This window comes from Haliaeetus albicilla, chromosome 6 (genome assembly GCF_947461875.1).
Source record: "Haliaeetus albicilla chromosome 6, bHalAlb1.1, whole genome shotgun sequence".
NCBI classification, from domain to species: domain Eukaryota; kingdom Metazoa; phylum Chordata; class Aves; order Accipitriformes; family Accipitridae; genus Haliaeetus; species Haliaeetus albicilla.
Genome location: NC_091488.1, coordinates 35,169,494 through 35,186,868, shown reverse-complemented (window position 1 = coordinate 35,186,868; position 17,375 = coordinate 35,169,494). Strand labels below are relative to the sequence as shown.

At 39.7% G+C, this 17,375-nt stretch overlaps 1 protein-coding gene across 1 annotated transcript in view; it reads left to right on the top strand.

Moving 5' to 3' along the window:
• The first annotated feature begins 41 nt into the window (after positions 1–41).
• Positions 42–17,375, top strand: part of ZNF654 (zinc finger protein 654) — a 37,434-nt gene continuing 20,100 nt past the window's right edge. Inside the window, exons 1-3 of the mRNA XM_069785516.1 lie at positions 42–217; positions 11,968–12,113; positions 16,673–16,754. Of these exons, the coding sequence (XP_069641617.1) occupies positions 86–217; positions 11,968–12,113; positions 16,673–16,754 (360 nt within the window). The 5' untranslated portion in view covers positions 42–85. The remainder of the gene's footprint in view (positions 218–11,967; positions 12,114–16,672; positions 16,755–17,375) is intronic.

Below are 17,375 nucleotides of genomic sequence, written 5' to 3'. Positions count from 1 at the left end.
GGCGGGGAGGGGGGGCGCTCCTTCCGGCGTGGCGGGGCGGGGGCAGGGGGGGGGCGCTCGGTACGCGCAGGGCGGCCGGAGCAGCATGGCGGAAGACGAGAGCGATCAGGAGTCGGAGCGGCTCAGCGAGGAGCTGGAGGCGCTGGTGACGCCGGGCCCCCCCGCCGGCCTGCCGGCCCTCCTCAACAGCCAGTATTACTGCCGCCGCTTCTGCCAGGTGAGCGCCGCCCCGCCCCCCCGGCCCGCTCCTCGCCCCTCCCCCCCCGCGGGCGGGCGCGGCGGCGATCGGGACCCCCGCTCCCCCCAACCACCCGCCCCGGGCTGCCGGGGCCGCCGCTCCCCGGCGGCCCCGGGGTCAGCGCCGGGGCAGGGCTGGGGGGCCAGCGGGGGAGGGGCCCGGCCCGCCCCGCTCCGCTCCGCTCCGGTCGGCGCCCGGCTCTCGGGGCGGGGAAGGGGAGCGCAGGCGACGCCTCTCGGTCGGCGGGGGGCGGCCGGGGTGCGGGCGCTGAGGGCCCGCCGGGGGAGGCCGGGCGGCCTGCGTGGGGGAGGGGAGGGAAGGCGCCTGACCGGCGGGGGGGCGGGCGAGGAAGGGTGGGGGGCGGCGGCGGCGGGGGGGGGGGGGTGGCGCCCGGCCCGGCCCGGCCCGGCCCGGCCCGGCCGCCGCTGCTGCTGCTGCTGGGAGGCTCGGCCGGTTCTGGGCCCGGCGGACGCGGACACGTGCGGTGGCGGCGGTGCTGGGGGCAAACCGGTTGCGGGAGGCTTTGCCCGGGCTGGGGAGTTGGGCGGGCGGCGAGAGGGAGGGAAGGAAGAAGGGCCTCGGAAACAGATCCCATAACGGTGGCTAAATTAGACCGGGGTAGTATTATTGGGCTTTGTTGTTTTTTTTTTTTTCTCCTCCCCTTCTCTTTGGAAAGCAGCGTTTCCTCAGGCGGCCCTGGAATTTTTGTGCTCTTCGCAACCTCTTTCTGTACGCCTTGCGAAGTAACAAGCAACAACAGGTTGCTTTTCCTAGTTGCTTTCATCAGCAGGTGTTGATGAAACATTAGTTAGGCTGGGTAGATTTCAGACGTGCTGCTTGCTCTTTTCCAGAACGCAGTCTAGAGGGTTTTTGTGTGGAATTACTTCACTTCGTCCACTTCTTGGCTGCGTACCTCACCACTGCGATTGTTTTCTTCCATTTAAATAAATGCCTTTCTGTGTCCTTATTTTGTTCTTCCTGTTTTAACATCCAGTGAAACATCTGTTTGAAATATTATTTACTCCAATGCATGTTTAAAATCATCTCAGGTAGCATACTGCTCAAAAAGCCCACAGGTTGCTGCTTGGTTTCATCGATCCTTTTATGTTTTCTTCTGCTTAGTGATCTCTCTAAACTTAGTACGTGTGAAAAAGATTGTGAAGCCATTAAAAGGAGAAGTGAATGGTTTTGGAAGTATGGCATAAACTACAGTTGTAAGAAATCACAACCGTATTTGGTTACGTTGGCAGGTTGGAAAGACATCTGCCTCTGCTGAATGCTGAGAGTTTTATCTTAAATTTTTCTAGCTGCACTTGCTGTGTGTGTGTTGAATTCCTTGTGTTAAGGAGGAAGTGCGGGCAGTGATAGCTTCATCTACTAATGCCAATCCTGTTTCCCAGGCAAAGCTAGGACTTAGTAGTGAACAGAAGAGGATGAGACCAGGGAAGGAATTTCCTATAAAATAGTCGTATTGCAGTTATTACTGGTAGAGTATCTAAATCACTTGACCTTGACTTCTCCTGCAGTTTATTTTGTGTAGAAAGATTGCCAAGCCCTCTCCCCGACTTTGTTTTGCTTCGAGTTTGTGAACTCTCCACATGGGCAGCCAGTGCTCTCAGTATATATAGCGCTTTGTTTCTTTTCTCTTAAATTTTATTTTTAACAGCACATAGTTTAAATAATCCTGATGAAAGTGAGTTAGTATATTAACACTTTGTCGCCAGGGATATTTTTTTTGTTGTTGTTTTAATTTGGCCTGGTGTGTGATCTGCAGTCATGTGCTCACTCAGAATATAATCTCCTGTGTTTTGTTTAAGCATGTTTTTTAGTAAGGGATTCTTCTGCTGATTTAACTATATAAATACAATCTCTTCACTGGTGTTAGTGTACTGGTGTGAAGAGCTAGTAGCTGTGTGACGTTTGTGGTTTGACAATAAATGAAGCTGTGCGTGCTCCTTTACCCTTGTGAGATTGACAGTGGTGTAATTTTACTGGTCTATATATACCTGTACATACAGAGGGCTGATAGGCCCTCAGCCTATTTAATAAGTGATGCAGTGTATTTATATTTCTTCTTCAGAAAGTATTATGAAGTTTAGGCCATCTCTTTCTCATAACATTTGTTGTAAAACAAAACTTCTCAGTTAAATACTGTCTTGCTTTATTAGATTTGCCTTCTTTCCCCCCCCCCAGATATGTCTTCTTTTTTAGTGCATTTTTTTTCCTTTGGCTCTAGTTTTTGTGAGAGCCTGTTGCTTTGTACTTTTCTATCCAGATCTTCTGAAGGTCATATTTGGCTGTTCTGCAGATCAAGCCTCTCCACCTTATTCCACTCTGCACTGATAACACAATTTTGCTTGTCTTAATGGTTATTTGGCACTTCTAAATGTCCTAATTTGCCTCCTCCTATGTTCCTGGGTTTGTGTCGAAAGTTGAACAGCAGTTGTAGAAGTAGTTGCTTAGCAATAATAGCATGAGTTTGAACTACCCAAAAGAAACATTTTTATTTTCAGAATAACAACCTATTAAAATATGTGGCTGTGCTTCAATCATGGTGATGAAGCTTGGTGTCAGCTGAAAAGAATATTGTTTAGGTTGCTTATAGTTACGCTACTGTGTGAAGTATGCGCACATCCACATCTCGCAGTAAGAGCTACAGGAAAAGTGAAGCAAGGTGTAAAGACTTTTTGGTCTGTAGAGCCATTTTCTGTAGATAGAAGCAAAGACCTCTTCACTGATCTTAAAGAGAGTGCCTTATACCTTGAAAAGCATTGGCATGCACATGTCTTTCATCCTTGAAATACGTTAGAAAGGTAAAATATTGCTGTAAACAGCCAGATTCAGTACTCTTGAGGCCTGGAGTATTGCAGCTGAACTTCACTTTCAAGTAGTAGATTAAGGAACAGTTACAAAAGATGACCGGATTATCAGAGCATTTTCCTTAAACGTATGTGTAATCACAGTTTAATGATACAAACTGAAGTCAGAATGTGGAGTCTCTAAACCCTTGTGTAGCTTCTGGGATCTCTTTTTTTGTTTTGTAGGTGTGCATGGTCATACAGAGTCATTACAGCCTAAATCTTCCAAGGAAAAGCGGAATAAAGTGTTTTCTTAGATTGTTATTTGAGATTGATGACATGGGGAAAAACAAAAACCAAGATTTCTGTAGTTGGGAATGAAAAGAGACAGTTGGAAGATAAGTGCCCAGCTTATGCATCTCACCAGCTGCTTCTGTGTTACTTTCTAAAAATTGCTGATCTGGCACTTCTTCCTATTTGTGAAGTTCGTCGTGTTTTGAAACTACTTAGACGCTGGGAAAAGCAAGTCTACTGTTCCCAGCTTTGGCAAGCAAAAGAACAAGGCGCCTGTAACTACTTTGTAGGTTTAAAGAAATTTGAAAGGTGGTACCTGGCAGGAAACGCCCTCAGTCTAAACGTTTGGAGGAGCTTCATGACTTTCAACTTCTTATGTTGTATGCAGAACTTGAAATTCTTTCATGAGATTGCTCTGGGACCAGAGCCATTGAGAGGTTCCTGTGTGAGTGAAATACAAGTGATGAAGGGCAGAGAAGATAGTGTAGATGGTTATGTTTTTTTGGTATGAGTGTGGAGGGAGTACTTCTATAATTAGAAGGCTGCATTTCCACATTTTCTTGATTTGAAAACAGACCTTAACAGCGAGCTGGAAAATGAATATAGCTTACTTCGTTGCACTTGAGGTGGGTATAGTTTTTATCAGCTGGCTTGGAATTGCATTTTCTCTTCCGAATCTTTTCTTCTAACATTAAGTGCTATCAAAATACTACAAGTTACTCCCAGCATTTCTGTAGTTGTCCACATGGCTGCATAACTGTACTAGATGTTATTTTATGTTGTTCTGTACTGACTAAAATAAACACAAGGTGAGTCTGATCTAAAGTAACAGGGTAATACCGTGAAGTGTAAACACTACTCGAGCTGCTCTTACCGCGGCATCAGCTTACGGCCTTCCAGGTAGGATCTGACTTCCTGAAATAAAGATTACCTGGTTTGCTTACGTTAATTGGTGGTATCTTGAGTCACGGCTGGAGAAAGAATTCTTGGGTTTATAAAATCAAAAGCTAAGAAATAGAATTTAGTAACGCACTAGAGAAGATAGTGTTTCTTGGATTTATTTTAGTAGACAAAAAAAATACAGGGGTGTATGACTCAACTGTTGTCTGTCTTGCTTTGTGGGGATGAAGGCAGAAAAATATACATGTCTTGAATGTTTATTCTTCTGAATTTGGGATTAATACATTTTCACACTTTTTGTGATGTGCGTTTGAAAGTACTTGCTTTTGACGTGTACTTTGAACTTTGAGTCAATAGTTGTTAAGCTGCTTTTATATTTTATAAAAACCAACCAAACAAAAAACCAAAACCAAACCTTTAAGTTATGCTAGACTTCTATTTTATTATGTTTTGGACCTTTGGGATCCATATTTGATCTCCATACACTATTTTAAAGTTTAGCTACAGAAATTTTGCTCACATGAGTAGTAGTAGTGCAAAGTGATCTCTTCTGTTTCTTTGAAGCTTATTTCTTTGAAAAGGTAGAATTTGTAATTTTTAACCACCTGTTTTCTCTTGTAATGATTTGTGGTGTTCTAGGGGTTTTTTGTATCTTCCTGAATAAATATGCTTTATACTTGTTAACTGCTCAAATTTTGAGAGCATAGTTGAAAGTCACATTTGACTTATTTGACTGACATTTTTCGGGTTGTTTTTAATGTGTGACATTGCTAGTTATGTGAAAGCTTGTAAAGGGCAAACCATACATTGCAGTAACTAAATTTACCTGTGTATCAAAGAATACCATAACTACTTGAAACGGTTTAAATTTAAAAATTAACTTGTCATTGTGTTCTCTGTTTACTGGATCTTTTTTCCATGTTTGGCTGGTGAAAACAAGCATATTCAATTTGCTACTTAGCAGTTTAGTATTACACTGCTCAAGATTCAAGTGAAGTTTGGGTTTAAAAGGAAATCCTTACAACACAGCTGGGGCGAGCACAGGCTTGTGTTTACTCCCAAGCTGAATGCCAAGTGTGAGCATTCAGTTCTGCTGACGATTACCTGTGTGGAAGGAAGGGTGTCCTGGGTTAGGTGTTTGCACTCTTTTCTCTGACACTTGGTGGGAAATCTGATACACCACTATCGTGCAAGACTTGGTTGTGGTATATGTAGTGCACATGGCTGTTTTCAGTCAGCTTCTTGGGAGAATTCACAATCGTAGTTGATTTGCAATCTCTTTATTTGCAGATGGGTCAGCCGAAGGACTCGGTCTTCAGTGCTCTTGTTTTGTCATTAACGTTATATAGTCTTTTCTTATTCACGTACTGGCTTCTCCTCAGCTTTTGTGCCTGCTCTCCTTTTAGCCGTACCCTGAGAAATTATCTCCCTGTTTTAAAAGTAGGATTACCAAGTTAGTATTTTAAAAAAGGAAACATTGCACGAATGTACAAATACGTTGTATACTTCTCTTGATCTTTGTAACGTTTTTCTCCTTCCAATTTGGAACTTTTCTGTTTCATGCTCTCAAACTTCTTTGTATTGCTACTTCTCCAATTTTGAATGCCTTGTCTCAAAGTTTAGCTTTGTATGAAAATTAGCTTTTGAGTTTTGCTTGGAAAAGATATATCAAGATTGTAACTTAGAAAGGAGTTGCAGGGATTTATACCTAAAAAGAAGGATTTCCATTGAATGATGCTTGTGTAGCATAGTCTGTCTGATAGCCTTGCTAAGTGGGCTTCTTTAAGTTAAAAGCAGCACATTTATTGCAGTAGGTAATGCAAAAATGAAAAAGTTAAGTCCTTTTGGGTAGTAGTTGTTCAGATGAGGGAAAGAAGTAATTGTACTTTTTACTTGAAATGCATCTTAAGTCGTATTTTACTAATATCACTGGTGATCTGGACATATGCATTCATGTGAGTGTTCACAAGATTGTCAGTTCTCTCTATGATCAAAACAATTCTTTAAATTAGTTGACTTTCACTCTGGGGGGAGCTAATCAAAAGGTGAGGAGGAATATTACTTCTTTCAATATAAATGTTTATCTTTCAGTCATAAAAGTCTTACACAGGCACTTTTACTACAATGCTACAAGTAGCCCAATACTGCTTTTCTAGGATTAATACAGTTTTCATTGTGGCACAAGTGGCAGACTGTAAACATGTATGGAAATGGGCTCTTTGGGTAGCTAAATGTAATGGGTGTATGGAACCCAGTCTTAGATATTGTTCTTGCCTCAAACAGGCTGAGGAAATGGATGAGATTTCGGTAATTAAGGGTGGGGGGAAGCATTTAGCTTTTAAGAGTAGAGCTTTGGCAGACACTTGTCTCATAGGATGTGTCATGCTGTTGCTGGGTGATGTTTTTTCTTTTGCCAGAAGTGTGATTATGTTTGGTTACTTCTTATGTAATATTCACATGTGAATTGCAGCAAAGCCATTGCTAACATCCTTTTTTTTTTTTTCGTAGTTAGCACCATATAAAACCATTTTAAACTTGTATCTGTTAAGTAGTGTTTTGTGTCATCTTAAAATCTTCTACTCTCTAATTAGATAATGGAATCCTTTTTTGTAAGGACACAGTTAGCTCGTTTATATGCGGAAACAAAACAAAATGCTCCTCATCCACTAAATAGGTTAAAAAGACAGTAAAAAAGGTGTGATTATGTCTTCTGGTGTTTCTAGGTAGAATAAATTTAGTGTTACTCAAGTTCTCTTCTAGAACTGAACTTTGGTATCCAAGCTGCTCTGGTACTTCTACTGAACAGGCAACTATGGTAGGTGTTGCTTTTAATTATGGTGTTTAATTTTCAGGAAACCTATTTTTTTTTAACATGCCCCTTTTTTGCTTGGCATTTTAAATCCTTTTTGGTTTGTTCTATTCTGTGACAACCACTATATTTGCTTATATGATAAATGTCAACCACTATATTTGCCAACTAGCTTTCTTTTTCTGAAAACTATGAACAGAAGTACTCACAGAACTGTTGTGTTTTTAATCCTGTGGTGACTTCCTTTACTGTTAAATCGCACAAAAAGTTATGGGAGTAACTTAATTTAAAATCCCAGTCATGACAAAACTTCAAAATTGGTGGGATTTGTTTCTTTTTAGTTTCTTTTTTTGTTGTGGGGAGGGACGTGAAAACCTGTAGCAACTTCAGGCCTAGCACTGCATAAAACATTTGTTTCTTGTGTCCTACGTATTTGTAAATCTAGTTATTTGCAATGTTATTTCTCTTAAGCGTTACTACTACCTTCATGTTTTCGGGGTTAGTTGCTTTAGCTGTGTGCTTAGAAACTGCCTATAGGAGACTGATAAGTCTGGTCTTGATATTGCACTTAAGAATCATGGATTTTCCTCTGACTTACTCAGACATACTAAAGAAGGGGAGGTAGTGTATTGGTGTGGGAGAAAGGGGGAGTTGAACTTGGGTGTTGGTTCAGAAAGGTGCTCCAGCCTCCCCTTCAGTATCTGTATCTGCACTGAATGAGAAAGGGAAGACAAAAGGCCGCCCAGTCTCCTCATGAATGGTAGTAATTTAAAAGGTAAAGACAGACTGGGGAATGATGCATGGAGGGTCTAAGTATATAAAAATTAATTCTTGAAGGGAATTGTTGCAGAAAGTCACATAAAAATGTCACCTCCCTTCTGGTTTTCTGCACTGTGTATTGGACAAGGAACAGGCCGCTTTGTTTTGACAATGTTATGTGCTTTGTGTTTGGCTGACTTCATTATATTGAAATTAATGTGCTTGTTAAAAATGTGCTGATAAACATAAACTTTAAATAAAGCATTTAGGACTCAATCTGTCTGATTTTCTGAAGTGCTCTGATGACACAACTTCAGAACATGAGGGTCAACGTATGCATGTCCCTTTGACTTTTGTTTTCCTTGAAAAATGTCAGAAGTGGTAAAGTTTTGGGGGTTCTTTGTTTATTTTGGGGGTTCTTTTTGGTATAAACCTTTACCTGTGTTCTTGTTTACAGCCTTGTTTCAGAGCATGGCATATTGAGTATTTTGAACAAAAAAAGGTGTTAGTTTCTATTAGAGAAAAAGCTATTCCGTGAGATCACTTAAAAACAGACATTGAAGTATACATAGAATTGTAAACCAAACATACGTTACTTCCACCTGTACCCCCCCGACCCCCCAATATAGAATGTGTGTGGAGTGTGGTTTGGAATTTATTTCGTACTTAGCTTAGCTTCCCCCCCCCCCCCCCCCGCCTCCCTTATTGATATTTTTTGCAAGTCTGCTGAGAATTGACCAATTTTAGATGACTTCTTTTTTTTTTTTTTTTTTTTTTTTCCTTTTTGTTTCCCCTGGGACTGACAAATGCATGGTTTCAGGTACCCATGCTCAGAAAAAAAAGTATGCTATTCATATAATTCCTGACCAGTTTGGGGTGGGGGGAGCTCTTGCTGTGAGTCTTTTGTGGATACATTTGAGTTGCAGACTAACTGCCTGACAAAGGCGATGTTGCTGTTGTGGTATCTTCCTTTCTGTGCTGCCTCTGGTACTTCTGTGGTGGGGTGGCAAGCCGGTTCAGAGAGCTGATGCAGACAGTGACTGTTGGCTTTTTGGGGGAGAGGAGGCTATTTATTCTCTGCCACTTAGGTCCTGAACTAGCTTGCTTTGGGTTCAGATGAGCACTGTAAGTGCAGCAAGGGCAACTAATAGGACTGTATAGGACTTTATAAAATGTGGACAGTAGGACTGCACCTTTCAGAGAGTAAGTACAATGTCTAACTCTTATTGTCAGCATGAGTCTTTGTTGTATTGCTCTTGAATGCTGATTATTTGCAGAAGCAATACACTGACATTAGGACCAGAATCTTACCAAAAGTTCATATATGCCTAACCAAAGAATGAGACGAGCAAATACAGTAACTTTCCCCTCTCTATCTATTTTCGGTTCAGCTAAGTTACTGCAGTTAGTAACTTTTGGTGGATATCTTTATCAGCTCATGCAGCCTCTTTCAACTCATGTTGCCATTCAGCATCCACAGCATCCTTTTAGTAAGGAGCTCCACAGCTTAACTTGCATGCTGTGTGAAGAACTACGTCCTGTAATTTATTTTGATCCTGCTTGCCAACGTTGTTTGGTGTCCCCCCCGGCACTTGTCATTTCTTTACAACCTAAAGTGTCTCAGTTAGCTGCATTGATCCTTATGTGAAATTTATTTTGCTACTTAGCATTTCTTGCTTTCCATCAAAGCTTTTGTTAGGCCTACTGTATTCTCTTTCGAGATAGGATTGGGCAGATAGCAAACCAGCATGCAATTTTATACATGTGGGGATGTGCTATGGTTTTGAGCAGTTAACACTCTGCTTATTTTTATCTTAATACTCTCCTAATACTTAATTTGCTTTCTTGGCCATGGTGATGAGCATTGAGGTGATGTGTCATTAAAACATCTACCATACCAACACAGTCTTGTTCTTGGGTGGTAATTGTCAGTGTGAAGGCCATCATATTACATGTTTGGATTGTTTTGTTCCCCAAGTACAGTTGCACACTTGTCTATGCTGAATTTCATCACTCACTGTCATAAATCCTTTCTACAGTTCTTTACGGTTAGCACTTTATGCTACCAAGAAAAAAAAACCAGTATCACCACAAAATGTTGTCTTGTTGCTTGAAACCCTTTATGAACATATCTGTACTGTGCCTCTTGGGTCAAGGTGTTGTGAAACATCATAGTGGGAACTGACATGTTCCCATGGCTGTTTTATTTCTACCTTTGACCATTTGGAGGCTAAAACCACTGAAAGACGTTCATTCTCTCCATCTGCTGTTTCTCTTAAGGCTTTTGTGTTTTCCTATACAAGGGACCTTGTTAAACTTATTTCAGAGAACTCACAATAGATGTGTGAGGCAGTACTGTTTTATAAAGTGTTTGCTCTTCCTTGTAAGAGGAAGAGTGTTTATCTACAAGTCTGCTAATTCTCTTCCAGTTGACCTAGGTGTTTGCTGCATTAAGCTAACAGATTTTCAAACAGGAATTATGAAAATAAATTTGGTGGAAAGTCAAAATCTACTTACAAAATATAAATCAGTCTCAGGTGTCGTTGGTGAGGAGAAAAAGTTACTGGTCCCATTATCAGTTACTGCTTTGCTTTGGAGCAGCTATAACCAAACTGTCAGAAATGGGACACCGGCCTGTTCATGTTGCAGAGCCTTAAACAAAGTTAGGCACATAGCTTTGGAACTACACATGTAGGCCACTTAACCTGATTTATAAGCCCTTTAGTTAGTTCATGGGGAATTAGACAAATCTGAGTGGGATTCACAGACTTTCAAGTCGAAAAGAAATCCTGAAGAGGGATAGATCTGATTTTTGGTTTAGTCTATGCTTTGTTGGCCAGCCTGGCTCTTGAGATAGGTGGCCAGGTGTAACTGGGATTGGCACTTCATAGCTTTCCTGAAGCCAGTTAGTTACTTGTCTCTTCCATATGCTATGGAGTGCTTTAGCTTTCTCTTTTCAACATGGCTGATGACACCGTGTTTCCCCACCTGCTTCTCACTTTCTTGGGGTGTAGATGATGTCAGTTAGGTTTCCTCAGCTGGAGAAGAGTGCCCTAGGCCCTGAAGTGCAGCTAGTCCACCCTTCTGCTTATACAGAAGCTGTGCCGTTACGATGAAAAAATAAGACAAGTGAGCAAAGGGAGCCTGACTGTAGTGCAATGAGATAAGCTATGAGCCAGAGCATGGAAGAAATACGGTTTTCAGTCTCGTGACTTATATGCAGTATTCTAAGCTGTCATAGCTGTTGATTAAAGGAGACATGACCCAAAGCCCTTGGCCTTCTGCTTGCTGGGGGACTGCAGCATAATGACTAGACTGTCACAGAATTGGTGGGTGCCTTTACGGACATCTGTTTTATTGCTATGCTTTGTGCTGAACTCAGTGCTCTGTGTTTTATATATGGAGTGCTCTAAATGGACTGGGCCTTTCAGAGGACTTCAGTGTAGGGACACCTGTGCAGAGATATCAGATGGTGCTGGTTTATTGAGCCTCCCAATGTGGGCATAGGCAGTGCCAGAAATTTGCATTTATTAACGCAAACAAGATAGACTAGATGACCAGGCCAGGATTTTTCTCCATTTTCTCCATCAAAACACCTATTTTTCACCTTCATATTTCTCTAAATAGTGTTGCAGTTCCATAACTATGGATCTGGGCATAACTGGCCTTGGTTCCATCATACAGATAAAAAAGGTCAAACTTATTTGATCAGATAAGAAAGGGTGACTGGTATGTTTGTGCATTTCTCTGCTGACATAAAGGCTAGAAGAGCACGATCTAGTTGTTCCCCTCTTTGAAACTTTTAGAATGGAATCTCTGGATATTGTTTTAGACTCTCTAATTTGTATCCTCTTGCAAAAGAAAAACTTGTGTTTAAATGCAGAGTGTAGTATCTACTGTGATACTATGTAAAAATAAAGTATTTCCTGCCTTACCCTATGCAGAGAATAGTTGAAGGTCCTTTGTGGTCTATCTTTTATAATTTAGGCCATAAAGTGTCTATTTTTTTGGTTTGATAACATAAAATGGTCAGTTTTTTTGGTTACAAATCCTACTTCTGAGGGAGAAGGAGGGGAGATAAAGCAGGTATTGTATTAACTACTTATTATTTCTGACTAAAGAGAGTGTTTTCCATTGTAATACATATATTTCAATGTTTTTGTTGTTAGGTTGTTGAAGACTATGCTGGAAGATGGCAGGTTCCTTTGCCTCAGCTTCAGGTGCTTCAGACGGCACTCTGTTGTTTCACGTCTGCCTGTGTATCATTCCCAGCTGAATGTGAGCACGTACAATACGTATTGAGTAGCCTAGCTTTGTAAGTACATTTTTTTTTTTTATTACTTCCTTTACATTATAGACTATCTGTGTTACTTATTATAATAGCAATAGGGTCTCAGAGATCCTCAGAGCTTTTAAGAGTGGTTTTACCAGTGATGTAGCTACATGGAACCAAGAATTACTAACTGAGGATACAAAAGCTAGAATTTAGTTTAGTCTTTTTATGTTCTTGTTGAATATTCAAGTTGGGTATTCCAATGTTGTGTCATAAGGGCTTCTGACAAAATGAGTAATCTAAAGAAATAAGTGATCACCATGCAGACTTCTTTTTGGAAAATCTTACTTGGAGTATTTGAAGACCAACCTTTCACAGTACATAGTTGTAAATAATTTACCTAAAGTTTTTACTGTTCTGCCTCTAGCAATGTGATAAAGTATTTAAGATAAATTTCTTGTGGTGTTTAAGAAATCAGTAAATTTTAAAATGGATTTTTACATTTGAGTTATCAGAATGCTTATGGGATGACCTGTTATACAGTTAACTGACCAAAAGTTGTATTCACCTTAAAGAACTGCAGAACACTATGTCATAAATCTTGCTTGCATTGGTGGTTTTCCCACGTGAGGGCTGAAAGTGTCAGGGTAATGATCAGTAGATAAGTAGAAGTCCCATTTTTTTCTTGTTCTAAAACCCTACTTTTCAGGTTTCAAAATGTCAATGTCGAATGGAAGTTAAAAAAAAAAAATCTTTAAGTGAGTTAGATATACGTAGCCATGGTACAAGTTAATTGATCTTCTCTCAGCAGATGGGGACAAAAACCTAAAAGCTAGCTTTATTGTGATTTTGGTTTGAGTAAATCAGATTTATTTGTCCAGCTGCTTAAACCGCTTTCTTGTTGAGTGGTGCTTTCAAATACAACTTGGTATCTCAGTTCAGAACGTTGTGTGGAAATGTCTTGCTCCCACCTCATCTAGTCATCAGAAGTGAATACTCTCCTAGCCTTCCTCTCTTAGTTTACTTGGTCAGGAGGACTGGGTTTCTTATCCTTTCCACTGTTCTTGAGCTATTGGTACTAATTACACAGCAGTCAAGGCTTTATTCTGTACACTCACAGAGTATATGCTATCTTTAAGTGTTGGTGAAACTTCACCAAAGAGATTTACTGTTTTGTGTGTGCATGAAACTGTTTGACATGAGACTATTTATGGAATCATAAGACAACAAATTTTAAAACTGGAATGCTCAGGTATCAGAGAATGACTAGCAGTTGCATCAAAATATGGTGGCCTCTGTGGTTTTTTTCCACTAGTTTTTAGAAAAAACCCTCAAAGTTCAAACCACACTTTTATATACTTTTAAGTATCAAAGCTTGGGAGTAGAAAAGGTAGGAATTCAGGTATTTGTTGTATGTAGGGTGGTCACTTCCTGATAATCTAGAAGTGAGTTGGTCAATGAGTTCCTGTCCCCCTTGGTTTTTGGAGCTGGGTTTACTCACTGAGATTTTCTTCCATTCTGGAATGCCAACTTATTGTTTGTTCTGATTGTGCTTGACTGGTGTAGTTTTGCACATGGTATCATAAAGGGATCCTGGGGCTTAGTAGCTGCAGTTACCTGGGAAACCTTGCTAGAATCTCTTTTGAAAATTTGGTGTATATTAAGTCTTAGTTCTTTGAGAGCGAAAATCTGCCCGACTGTGTTGCCATACTCGAGTAAGATTTCCTTGGTAACCAGACAATAAACTATTAACAGTAATGACTGTTGCATTTCCTATACTTACTAGCCTTGCTATTCATCACAAATGAAGCAGCATCTGTATTGCCATTAATATCAGGGAGTTTTAATAATGGTGCCAGCATACTAGTGTTCTTAGGCAATCTTCTGATGCCAGTAATATCAAAGTAGTGATGCAATAAATCTAGAAGCACCATTATTATAAATGGATGGATGTCAATGTGGCTGTGCAATGCTGCAGACTGGTTTAAGATAACAGTGCCAAGCTGGAATTGACTATAGTAATTTTAACTGAATGGAGACTGGTGATGAGGAAATAGAAATATTTTGATAGCTTCCTTTATTAGTCTGATAAGAGTGTGGAGCAGGTGCATTGATGGGGAAGAAAACTGTAGTTTATACTTGTTCGCTATTAATTTTCAGATTATTTTTTTTCAAGATCCTATTCTCTTCAAAATAGTCAAAGCAAACAAAAATGGATGCATGCATCATTTGCTTTAACTGGTTTTGTCTCATTATTTAAGTTCCAGTTTGGTTGCTTTTCAGATCATGACATGACTCACGCCTGACCTTTCCTGAGAGTCAAGTATGCTGCAAAATTTTGTTTATCAACATGAAATAAGATGATGTTTTTCAGAACAGAGTACTTATTTTGGTACTGGTTGTTTTTTCATTCTATATTTGAGTTGAGATTCAAGGACCAAATCTGGAGAAAAATTCTGTCATTGAACATAATGAATGTGTATCTTAAATTTTCTAGGTCTGTGTTTGGCATAGTTTATCACTGATTAGGAAAAAATTTACTGCAGCATAGTCTAAAGGAAACCTAATTTTTTATATTTTTGCATTATTGCCATACAAAATTTCATTTTGTTTATGTGACCATTAAGATCTTTTAATGCACAGTATCTCTGAAAATGTTACTGAGAGGAACAATTGTCCTAAGTCTGCTTTTTAACTTCTTTTGAATTAGTTTTATTAAAAAGGAAACATTTTGTTCTGTAGGAATATTTTGGGTGTTAACTTCAAATATATTGAAGTTTGACTTTAAATTTGGGGATAAGTGCAGTGAACTTAATTGTTCTGCAAAAGAGTTCCTTGTCCAGCTGTTCATGAAAAGCTGCCTTTTGTTTTAAGAGCTGTTGCAACGAAAGACTAAATTGCCATCAGCAAGATCTTCACTCAAAAACCTGTAGGTTGGAAGAATGCTGGAACCTCTTCCAGGAGTCATCTTCCACCTTCTCCTTCTCTGCCTCCTTATTCTCCCTGTTCATTTGGAAAAAATGTCTAGAATAATCTTAAAGAAAATTATTCTTATTTTCTTCTGTTACAAGGTCAAAGCCTTTGCTGTTCAGTTCTGTTTCTAAAATGCCCTGGGTGCACAATTTTTCTTTCAGTACTCCTTCAGTACTATCTTTATCTCTGAGAGTCGCTCAGTTATTGCCTGCCGCTCATGACTTTCTCAGCCAGCAATTGCAGATTATGTTAGTGCAGTACTTGGTAGTTGCCTTTCCAAATAGAAATTAAATTTTTCAGAATCTTAAGGCAGCGCAATAGCAGGTGCACTGGAGCTGTCTGCAGATCTATGAGATCCTACTACCTAGTTTTTGATTGAATTGACTGAGTTGCAGGTATTATCTGGAAGTATGCTTCTGTAAGTGAAGACCTAAATTGATTTGAGCTCTGGAAATCTACTTTTTACCAACCTCTCTGATGCTGCTATCAGGATTGTTCATCTCGGTCACTGTATTAAAAATAAATAAAATGCTCAACAAGTTTTTAAGATGATGGAAAACATAGAGGTCACAGGTCAGTTTGAATCTAGGCTGCTGTTGAAAGGATCAGTCCTGCCTTCTCCCTGATCTGCCACCTCTTTTGAGGTAACACTTGTGAATTCATGTTGCTGCACATAGACCTGATTTGCTTAAAAACTTGTTGGTGGTAAAATTGAGGTTTTATCAATTTGTTTGAATGCCACACAGAAGATGAATGTAGTTACATTTGTGTATTTGTGCAAAAGCTGTCCCTTTGAAAATAATCTTCAAAGACTTTTTTTGGAAATATGAAATTTATAGCAAAAGGCTTTTATTTGGAAATAGGAAGTGAATAGCACCTTTAAACCTGCACCTTCATAGAGAGACTTCAATGGGCATTACAGCAAGACCGGCTGAAATGGAATAAAATATGTTAGTAAAAAGTGCTTATACTTGAAAATATGAATTGTTGGGTATCTGCATTCATGTGAAGTTACTATTCCTTGAATGTAACTCTGTATACACTGTGCATACTATAGTAGTTTTACAGCTGTCCTCTTCCTTCCTCAAAATTGCTGCATATCTGACAAATGCTTTGGCTTTTGAGGAAGGTTCACTTTTGTAATGATGAATGGGGAGCAGCAGTATGGAGGACCTAAGAGTTCTTCAGGGAGAAGATCAGGCAGGTACTGTGAGTCTAAATGTCCTGAACTGATGAAAAAGGTTCAGCAGAAGGGATTTTAAGTTGTGCTTAAGTATAATCGGTTTTATTACTGATTTGGTCTTGTTAGCTTATCTATGGCTGTATTCTATTTGCGACTTGATGCCTGATGAAAAATGTGTTTGAGGGGTGTGTGTGGAAGTCTTAACTGCCAAAATCCAGCACAAAATATCAGACCAACATAAAATTTTTGCAGTATGAGTTGCATTTAGAGAGCATGGGGATTGGCCAAACTTTTTAGAGTGACTCTGGCATGGGCATGGGTCTAGAACTTATGACAATCCTTATTTTGTTTTTAGTGCTGTGAAAACTAATAGCCTGACCATAGTTTCATTTTTCGAATTAACATTTTTAGTTTGGTTGACTTGTCACTACTTCTGTTTTTTTAGGAGTTTTTTTGAATTGCTGCTGTTCTTTGGAAAGGATGAGTTCTATGAAGATCCTTTGAAAGATATTTTAGGTTCAATTCAGGTAGTGTTGCCTACTTTCATATAAGTCTTTAATATTATTTTAGTACATGTAAAGACAGTTTTTGTGGATATATAACCTGGAGGAAACATGCCATTATAGTGAAAGAATGTAGCTGCTTTACTTACATTTATACCCAAAGGAAAAGCAAAAAAAAAAAGAAGGATATTTGAAGGGAAAGCCATTTATTCTTACATTTATAATCAATATTGCTATTTGAATTTACTTGGACCAAGTAAAATGTACTTCTCTGTAATACCAATCTTGTTAAAGACATATTTTGTGCGTTTCCCGTATAGAAGAGGGAAGCTTTGCTTGTTTATATCTAAGTAGAACTTAATGTCATCCAGTGTTGCGTACCAGTTCATGACATGAAACCTCAAGTTTCCTTCTGTGGTTTTAAACAGTAAATTTGAAATTGAAACTCTATCTTGATGAACTCTTCAGGTCAGCATAAACTCTCACTGTTTAAAACTGTTGTACTCTTGGCTAGACTGGGACAAGGTTTTGTATGGCTATATGCAACTGCATAAGATAAATGATCCTGGATTTAAAAACTTACGGGTTTTTTGCCAGATATGTCTTTTTTGACCTGAACTGATTTTTGAGAGTTGAGTTCACTGC